This window comes from Micropterus dolomieu, linkage group LG01, assembly GCF_021292245.1.
Source record: "Micropterus dolomieu isolate WLL.071019.BEF.003 ecotype Adirondacks linkage group LG01, ASM2129224v1, whole genome shotgun sequence".
Classification (NCBI taxonomy): Eukaryota; Metazoa; Chordata; class Actinopteri; order Centrarchiformes; family Centrarchidae; genus Micropterus; species Micropterus dolomieu.
The window spans coordinates 4,043,303-4,053,695 of record NC_060150.1 but is presented as its reverse complement, the minus strand read 5'-3'; the positions used below and the strand labels follow the sequence as shown (position 1 = coordinate 4,053,695).

Here is a 10,393-nt window from a genome sequence, read left to right as displayed (position 1 = left end):
AATCAATGCCACGTAGAATTAAGGCAGTTCTGAAGGCGAAAGGGGGTCAAACACAGTATTAGTATGGTGTTCCTAATAATCCTTTAGATGAGTGTATAGCGCCAATTCACAACAAAAGTTATCTCATTGTACTTTTCACATAAAACAGGTCTAGACTGTACTCTTTGTAATCTTATTAACATAGATCCAACAATTCCCACCATGAGCAAGCGCTTGGCCACAGTGGCGAGGAAAACCTCCCTTTAAAAGGCTGAAACATTGAGCCGAATCTAAACTCAGGGGGAGAGGGAGAACACAGTAGCCCATCGCAATATCCGCAGAGAGATGTAAGACAACAAAATACAAGTGTCTGAAAGTGTTCTTCCAACAAAACCCTCCAGAACAGTGTCAATGCTCATTGTCAGAGAAAATGTGGAGCTCTGCTGGAGGGATGAACAGCACTCTTCCCATTTCCATCACTCCCTCACTTGGTGTTTTGACGGTGGTGGACAGTGCTGTCTCACATGTTGCTTCAAAATCTAAGCGTTCGTTGTGTTTCTGCCCTCATTTATTCAGGTTTTCCCTTTACTTTGTTAACTATCCATTCAACAAACATACCACTGTGATGTCGGATTTGAATGACTTCAGGTCATTGTAGAGGTCGCTGCTGGGTACTGTAGTTTTTTTTCCTCCATTGTGAGGGAGCCCCTCCATTTTAGTCTTGGCTCAAACTGTGTAATTTGAGCCGGGAAGCTGAGCTGAAGCTGTGAATTATGAATGCCTCCGAACCTGAGCAGGGCACACAGATGAAGACCACAGAGAGAATATTAATATTGAAAACTTACAAACTGATGTGCGCGAGCTCTCAGATGCATAAGTGATGTTAGTAATGACTCCAGAGGCAGGCTGGGAGCAATTTGTTAATTTGATGGTGAATCTCTCCCTGGTGCTCTGTCCTCGTGGCCTGTAGCTAAACCTGCCTGATCAAAGTTTGATGAGCAGGGCTTTGTAACATTAGACGGGACAGAAAACATGCTGGCTCTCTATGGAGGAGCTCTGCTGGGACTCCACCTGGCATGTTGGAAGAAAGGTGGTCCACGGCCAAATATGGGGGAAACGTGCTGTTACAATCAGCCAGTGAGTGTATTGTGTGACAGCAGACAGGCTGCCAGACCAATTTAACGTGGTCAACATGACGGCCTTAATGGGGTTTTGATTTAGATGCTGTATATCACAGTAACAGGTTTAGTAATTAAATGAAAGCACACAGTCAAGCATGTTTACAGAGAATTTGTCTACTATATAAAAATATTACATGTAATTTGATGTGATTGTAGAATAGAGACACGCATAGTGCTGCGTTCGGACTCACTCTTGTAATTTAACCACTCTACATCACTTGAAGAGTATGTAACCCAACGGATCATCATGAAAATCGAGCTCATGCTTCATCGTATGCAGGAACCTGTTTTTCTCTTACTTAAGCCCTGCTTCCATTAAACAACACAGGTTGTGTCGAGGTCCTCTCTCCAAACGAAGCTTGCACACCATCATTTAGAGGGATTCGAGTTAAGCCAAATCTTACATCAATGCAAAACAGAAATGAAGGCAGCTTCAAACCCTTTCTTTCAAAATAGTTTTAAAATAGATTAGTAGTGTGTAGTTGTTAAAGTGTTCTTTCTTTTCTACATGTGGTCTCAATGAGATTGGGCATCCCATCATATGCTTTAGAAATGTATGCAACATACACTTATCTATAAACTGCGGATACAATAGTCCTTCTTATCCTCCTCACAGCGTTTAGATGAGTTTAACCTGCACTACTCTCCTTATCCAAGGAAAGTAATGAAGATACAACTCTTAGAACAGCTTAACAAATGCTAAACAGGGCCAAACAGGTGATCAAGCAACAGGACAAAAAGGATCCAGAGAGAGAGAGAGCGATGGGGAGGAGGGGCAGGTGAGCGTCACAGTGAGTTGACACTGGTGTTAGTTGCTGCTGGCTTTCATCAGTGCCGCGTGGCATGCATCGGGGCATCAGCTGATCTGATCCAGCTCTGCTACAGCCAGCAGCACCGACCGGGACTCAGGGATGATCCTGCAACAGGTCAGACCCTCCTTTTATGTCCTTGCAATTTGACACAATAATGCTGCTTAATTTTCTTGCTGTTAGGGATGTTCATGTTGCAGATCAAGAAAAAGTATGATGACACTCTCATGTGCTTGCTGTTCCTTCAACATGAGTAGATGTTTGATAACAGTAAAAGAAGGAGTTGTGGTAATATTCAGCACAATTTTGCTTTCAGACTAAAATGCAGCATCACTTGCAGAGACCACATTAACATTTTGTCAGATAGAACACATACAGATTAGAAATTTCCTAGTACACGATGTACTGTCAAAATTGTTGTATGTTTGTTTTGTTTTTTTGTCTGGCTCTAAATGTTTATAACACAGTGATTGAAGTATGTACATGTCACTTGTTTGAGAAAGACAGCCGCCTTTCCTTTGTGTAACTAATTGTTTTGTGTGTGTTTTATTATAATGTATTTAATGCAGTATATTTTTTGTATTTGTCATTATTTCTTAATTCTGTCATGACATGACTTTATGCTGGTGACCGGGCAGAAGCTAAGCCAATCAGAATAGCCCTGCTGCAGGCCGAGCCAAGGTGGTTTCGCTAAAATAATGTTGTTTACAACTCAGATTAAACAAGAATGAACTATGAACACAATTTGTTTTTAGCATGAGTTGGACCAGCGCCGAGTAAGTTTAGGTCATGAGTGACAGGAATGCTGGGCCGTGACAGGGAGATTAGTTGGCTTAGTGAGCTTGACACAGAGACAGAACAAAAAGTGCAGGACTGCACAGAAAGCAGTATAACATAACAGAGCAGCAAAAGAGCATCCAGATCAGCTTAGTGAGCCGCCTGCTGAACCACAAACAGCCCGGGCATGAAGGCTGAATAATAAGGCTGCTATTGTTACGTGGGACAGGCAGCTAATGCAACTTCACCTGGAGAGAAAGTCCTTTTAGGGGTCTTTGGTTAAAAGGAGTGCTTCTATACAAGACCCCAAACTGGTTTTACAGAGTTCCTAAATTGCCGCCTAAGCATTTTACTCATTCCTAAAAGGTTCCTTAGAACAGCATGAGGATATATGCAGGCCTTATTTGCAAAAACATATCTCCATTTATTTCTTATCTGTTTTTGCAAATGAACTTCTCTGTAGTCCATCTACCGAGAACTATCTGAGCATCACATCAACATTTTGCTATGATGAATCTCCATGTAAGGTGTCATTGCAGTGCAGCGTGAAGAATGTATGAACACGTACGGAATTAATAACTAACTGACTATGTCTAAGGCGTTAATAAAGCTGAGTAGCAAAGTTTCAGAGCAGCTGCCAAAAGAGGAGCAGATGGACCTTAATCTGAAAAATTCAGGAGAAAAACTTCAAAAAAAATGTATCATTTAAATTATTAGTATTATTATTAAGTCTATTTGTTGTCTCATATTTGGGTGGCAATAAAATGTTGTTTTTAAAAAAACACTGTATAGAGTTTAATGGTGGTTAAGGGTTCAGTAGCTTTGTACAGAAATTTTGGACTGTCAAAAGCGAGTTTAAGCCTGCAGAAAATCAAAGGTTTATCAGCCCATAAAATCTTGCTATAGATTTAAAAATGACAAACTCTAAAGACCAAAAACTTTGAGGTTTTCTTAAATCTATCTCTAAATAATAATTTCTTTTGCTGTTGAAATCACCATCATGTCTACTGTCCACTAACATGAATATTCTGAATGAATTTCTGTTGTTCTTCTCTTTAGATGGCAGAAGTGTGAAACAACAACGAATGGCTTCCACGGGGAGTGGCCTCCGTAAGTCTGCTTTTTGTCTCCTGTGGTGGGATTATGGTTTACTTTTCAAATGATTAAACTGAGGACAATACGAATACATTCTCCTCTAAATCATTGCATTGTTGTGAAATAGCTGATGAAACCAGATGCCTGATCTTTGCCAGTTTGTTAACAAAACTGGTCTAGTCAGTGTTGTCCACTCCTAAGCAGAGACATCACACTTGTCTGCAGTGGGAGGATTTTCAGTAAAGCTGGGCAAACAAAAGATAGGAATTAAGATATTAAATACTGGCTCAAAGAATGATTCACAGCTTGAATGAACTTTACTAAATATAATATCCTGCAAATCTAAAGCATTTTTAGATTACAGGTAGGCTTTTTATGTAGGTCTACGAAGGGCTGCAGCAATAAGATATAGTAATTTAATCAAGTTAAAATTGAATTTTCTATTTTTGTGTACACATTGTAAGTCCAATCCTCAATATTTGAATTTCCATATGTTTTAGTGAAATTACCGTTTAATCACAAAATATTTCTTACGTATAATCACTCTGTCCTCCTCCTTTTAGGCATCCGGGGGGATGACAACCTCCAGTCCATGCTGGTGGGGACGGTAATGAGGAAAATTAAGTCTCGTACCTGGAAAAAGCAGCGCTACTTCAAATTGCAGGATGACTGCATGACCATCTGGTATAAGTCCAAGAAGGCTGGCAACGCCCACTCCACATGTAAGAACACCTGATTTACTGATGTGATGGGCGTCTCCAGTCAGACACTGAGCCCAACATAACAGTTATGATAACCTTTATGGTGAGACACAAGACATCACCAAATTCATTATGGTAATACAGTTAGAGTATGTAACAAAGCAACTGATGATATGAAATACATAGTTTTCAACTTATCTTCGGTTCTTCAGCATATTTTACTGTTGTGTATCTTATGATGATCACCACCTGGACATCAAACAGTAGATTTCTCATCACTCACTGATCATCACAGATTTTTTTCACTGAATATGACTCAGTTTTCCATCCTGTGTCGGCCTTTGCGCCCAGTTTCAGTCAGTGATGTGGAGGCAATACGAGAGGGCCACCAGTCTGAGGTGCTGCTCAGCATTGCTGATGAGTTTCCGGCAGACCGATGCTTCACGCTGGTCTTCCGTGGTCGCAGGGGCAACCTGGACCTGGTGGCCGAGTCAGCCGAGGAAGCGCAGTCCTGGATCAGAGGCATGAGGAAGCTGATAGAGAATCTGGAGAACATGGGGGAGCGAGAAAAACTAGACCAGTATCCTTCACTTAGCGCTTTCAGTCAGGTGCCAGCAATCCCATCAAAGTGTTTGCTTGTTTGCAGCCCAACCAAACTTTTTCACTGATTGTTTTCCTCCTCTTCGGTTAGAGTTGTGCTTATTAGCAAAATTGTAACCCATCAAGTAGTCGATAAAAGCTGCATTGTTGAGTCAAAGATTTTATCCCCATGATAGCATGAACATCCCTACACGTTATTGTCTTCTGTCCATCGTTGGTTCCCTGGTATCCTCAGAATTATGTCCATGTTGAAAGATTGTGCCCATCATTATTTACATCCAGGGTCAGTGTAGGAAGTAGTGTGTCTTTTATGTAGTAAGGTAGAAAGTTATGGTGGGGATGTAAGGGTGGTGGATGGGTGTGTAGTGCATTCACCTCCTATCAAAGACCAACAATTAACATTAGCTTATTTATTAACCATAACAACAATTTCTCCATAACCATGTGGGTTTTAGTTACCCGATCTTAACTGCTTAATTTACCATAAGCAAGATCTTTCCATACTGTCCATACATACTCCATCAGGAATAAAATGAATATGCACAGCAAATATCGTAGAAATCCGTGGCACAAAATTACCAGTCTGACCCAAGGGTGTTATATGAAGAACTGAATAATGAAGAATTCATTTAACCATAAGTATCCAAAGTAAAGTTTAAGATAGATTCATTTGAATTAAGTCAGCATATCTGTAGTGTTTACATGCAGCAAAACGGTTCTCAGGGCACCTTCCTGGTAAATGAGCCTTTGCATTCAAGGTACAAGTGTGTAGTCCCTTCATGCGTCCTGCCTTCCTTTTCCAATGACTGTATTTCTGTCATAGGTAACACATGTTTTGGCAATAAAGCCGGAAAAAACAGAAACAAAAAACAAAAGTGTTTTGCGGTAGTTGCTACTTCGACAAGCAATTCCATGATACAGTCTCAGATTTACTGTAATACTTATTTTAATTTGTGGTTTGAGAAGTGAGTAATAATAAACTTTACAGCAGGTGCTGTAAAGTTTATTGTGCTGTGTAGCTGTGTGTAGTCATCTACTACTGAATGTGACACTGTCCTTAAGTGGCGTACCCAGATGGATTGGCGATTGGTTCAAGAAGGCAGATAAGAACAACGATGGCAGGATGAACTTCAAGGAAGTGCGAGATTTACTGAAGATGATGAACGTGGACATGAACGAGCACCACGCTCATCGTCTCTTCACAGTGAGAACCTCTAAGCTTATCACATAAACTATGGTTATTCTTGTGATTTAAGCATTCAGCATGTGTGTGTTTGGTTTCTGTTGCCATTTCCCTGAAGCCAACCTGTAAGATGTCTGGGGTTTTGATGCATCTACCCATAGAGTTACAGTATTTTACTTTCTCATCTCTCAGATGGCTGATAAGTCCCGGTCAGGAACACTGGAGGATGATGAGTTTGTGCTCTTCTACAAGATGTTGACCCAGCGAGAGGACATTCTGAGGGTTTTCCAGGAGTACTCATTTGATAGCCAGAAGTTAACTCAGAGCGACTTGGAGGACTTCCTGAGAGAGGAGCAGCTGGAGGGCGATGACATCCAGCAGCATGCCAAACAGCTCATTGAGCGCTATGAGCCCTCTGACACAGGTACATGGACAGTGAAGAACACACAGTTTCTTGGTGTTTGTCTGAATCAATGAGACCACAGGAAAAGTAAGATTGCTGTAAAGTCCTAGTGTGTTTTGGAACTCCAGCACTATGTGATGAGGTTCTGACACGATCCTGCTTTATTTCCAGCCAAGCTGCTGAATGCCATGACATTTGACGGCTTCTTGATGTACCTTGGCTCAGCTGAGGGCTCCATCTTCAACCCACAGCGGCGAGGGGTCTTCCAGGACATGAGCCAGCCGCTGTGCCATTACTTCATCTCCTCCTCCCACAACACCTATCTGATGGAGGACCAGCTCCGAGGCCAGAGCAGTGTGGAGGGATACATCAGGTAATGCTGCTGGGTTAGCCTTCTAAGCCTCGCCAGGTATGATCATGTGGCTGTGCTGGTAATGTCTTTGTAATGTTCAGACGAACAAAATAAGTGCCTACTAACATCCTATGTATGTATTTGTACAGGAATATTTTACAAGATATGCGTGTATATACCTAGCACTTTACATGACAGGGTCACATCACCAACCACGCTGCAAATCTCCAAGTTGTTTGTACGAGAACAGGAAGAAAGACCATGATGCACTTGTTGCTGCCACTTTGTGACCACAGTCCACAAAAGCTAGTGAGACGGCGCACTTAGAATCTGCTTTTACTAAACAACGTTACTCAAAGAACATGTTTTAACATTGAAACAACTTTTAGAACTATACCAAACTATAACTATATATGTGGAAAATTCCATCTGAATAGATTTATGACTTCTAAAACCAACCAATGGTACAACAAGAAGACACTGTAGCTCTGAGACTAATCTGTCGAACCAACTATCCTGTGGTGGTTTGTGGTAAAGGTGACATAGGCAATTTCCTAGGGCACCAATTAGTAGGGGGGGCATCATCAATTAGAAAAATTGCCTGGTGCTGCCCTCACACCCCAAAGAGTCATAACTTCATAGTCATAACTTAGTCAAACCTGACCACACAAACATGATACACACAGTCCTGGAGGCAGCACAACTTTACAGGGATAGTGGTCTAGAAACGTCTAGAAATCGTAGGAAATCATCAGAATTAATCAGAATTAATTAAACAAATCCTAGAATTTGCCTAGGGCACAAAGACATACCAGTCTGCCTCTGAAACTATCACCATTTCTCTTTTTTATATTCAAGGTCTTTCAAATTAGAAGATGATTCTGTCCAAATCCACTTCCGAACCATTTTATAGATTTTAGGGTTTCCTTCAGCGGAAATCCCTTACCTAATATGCTCTCTATCATGCTTCATTGTCTCAAAGGGGTAATGAGATTTACTGTGACTTTGACCTGAATTAATCTTCCACCATTCATCAGTTTAACAAAATTCATTAATAAAACAAAGTTAAATACCTGACGTCAAATTTGGATTCTGATTTTATGATTAAATTCTACTTCATCAAATGTATTCATGCAAACATCAGTCTGACAATGGCATTAATGAAAGACATTAACTGAAGGTCAGTGTACTTTGTGTCCTCCTGTGATCCTAAAAATAAAAAATTAACAAATGGATGAATTTGTCTTTGCTGGTCAGAGCTCTGAGTCGGGGCTGCCGGTGTGTGGAAGTGGACTGCTGGGATGGTGCCAACGGGGAGCCCATCGTCTATCATGGACACACGTTCACCTCCAAGATACTCTTCAAGGATGTGGTCAATGCAGTTGGCAACTATGCCTTCAAGGTAGCATCACATTTATGGTTGTTTCGCATTGTTGATTACTGCCAGCGTAGACGTGAATGCAAACTTAATTAGAAGATTCAGGATGCAGTCGTACCATGGAATGGTCAAGTCAGTCTTTTTTAGTCTATCCTTACCGAAAGCAAAACACCAAGTCATGAGCTTTGAGCTATACATAGAATTGTTCTTGAGTACGATGGCTTTCTGATGTACCTGTCCTTCAAGTTGATTATGTGTTTCTGAAGACAGTTGTGTTGTGTTGGAAAGATCATCACACTGATCCGAATGTGGCTTTTCAAGTAGTCCAGGCATGTTTTGCAATCCCCTCATGTTGGCATTACAATTGTTTTTGCTTTCATTGTCCTGTAGACTTGTATCAACAAATCGCTCTACATCTCATTACAAATTTATAAAAGGGAATACAACTGTCTGAAAGCCCTATAAAGTGAGCTAGCCAGGGATGCCATCCACTTGCCAAAGTAAACAGCTGCCAGGTTCAAATGTATGTCAGAGCCTGCTGTGTATGAGCATCTGTCCACAACTGAAGATTGTGGCCTCATGACCCCTTGTCCATCCATCTGCTGGTCATTCAGCCAGCCAGGCACAACCCACAGGTATATGGCAGCAGGCGGATTAGCTTTCCCTTTTGATAACGCTCTCAAGTGTTAAATTACAAACTCACTCACTCCCTCCGCCTCCTCCCCCCTCCCATCCAGGTATCGGAGTATCCAGTCATCCTGTCCATCGAGAACCACTGCAGTGTTGAGCAACAGAAAGTGATGGCCCGACACCTCAACCACATCCTTGGTGACAAGCTGCTGAAAAGCACATTGGACGGCAAGCCCCCCATTGGGCTGCCGTCTCCTGAGGTGAGACTCAGAGCAGTCTGATGTCCTAACCTTACCCTTCCCCATATGGTTTTCGCTGGCTTTACAGAAAAAAACGACGGTCACGATATGGTAACCCTAGTTCTATAAGCACAGGCGGAGCCCTCTACTGGACTCTGTGGGTACTACCTCCTCCAATCACACGCATGCACTTGCCCACTGAAATTTTATCGTGCACGTAGCCGACCAGTAGGACGTAGCTACCGATACGTGTGTGATGTACAAATAGCAGTGTCCCTATTGCCTCAGCATCTGACCGCCTCTTCAGCCGATGGCGTCAGAGCGGCAGGGCTCATCGGTAGAGGGCTATGCCTGTGCTTATAGAACTAGGGTTACCATATTGTAACCTTTGTTCTATCTCACACAGGCTCCGCCCTCTACTGGAACAGTGGGTGGAGCCCGACCACCCCAACCCGGTCCGGCACAGGCCGGCCAAAGCCCCGACCACCACATCACCTATTGACAGAATGGTGGGACACCCCTGAGAAGGTCACTGGACCGATAGGGGCTTGGCCTGACCATTAACACCTGCACTGCCCTGACTTCTCACTGAAACGTCAGGCACTGCCAGTGTATGTTCCCCCTCTACAGATCCTAGGTGGCCCTTGCGAGCTGGATCCTGAGAAGGAGCCATATCCAAGAGATAGAAACGCACAAACGGGCACAGTAAGGGCCAAGATGCCATTGTGCAGATCTCTTCGACACACACCGCACTGAAAAAGGGTCGCAAAAAGATACAGAAAGTTTAACCTAGCATAGCTTTTGCTGCAACGCAGTGCAACGTAGGTTGTTGTTGTTGTTGTACACACTTCTATCAGCTTTTCATGCTGCAGTTTCCGATGCCATTTTGAACACTCACGCAATGTGGGGGCAAGTTACTGTTTCATTTAAGCCCACTCACTAGCAGTGTCTTGAGGTGCATCATTGCATATGTGTCAACGTTTCAGAGTATGCCAGAAAATAATTGTCACATACACTTCCTGGATTGGCACATTGAGGCTACCATATCATGACTACTTCTTCTGTC

At 42.4% G+C, this 10,393-nt stretch overlaps 1 protein-coding gene across 2 annotated transcripts in view; it reads left to right on the top strand.

The window, feature by feature from the left end:
- The first annotated feature begins 3,823 nt into the window (after positions 1–3,823).
- The window catches only part of LOC123970560 (1-phosphatidylinositol 4,5-bisphosphate phosphodiesterase delta-4-like), a 23,200-nt gene continuing 16,630 nt past the window's right edge, over positions 3,824–10,393 (top strand). For both annotated transcript variants that reach the window (XM_046048648.1, XM_046048655.1), the window contains exons 1-8: positions 3,824–3,856; positions 4,405–4,563; positions 4,894–5,122; positions 6,217–6,346; positions 6,518–6,749; positions 6,900–7,101; positions 8,338–8,482; positions 9,196–9,348. In XM_046048648.1, coding sequence (XP_045904604.1) covers positions 3,832–3,856; positions 4,405–4,563; positions 4,894–5,122; positions 6,217–6,346; positions 6,518–6,749; positions 6,900–7,101; positions 8,338–8,482; positions 9,196–9,348 — 1,275 coding nt within the window. In that variant the 5' untranslated portion in view covers positions 3,824–3,831. The remainder of the gene's footprint in view (positions 3,857–4,404; positions 4,564–4,893; positions 5,123–6,216; positions 6,347–6,517; positions 6,750–6,899; positions 7,102–8,337; positions 8,483–9,195; positions 9,349–10,393) is intronic.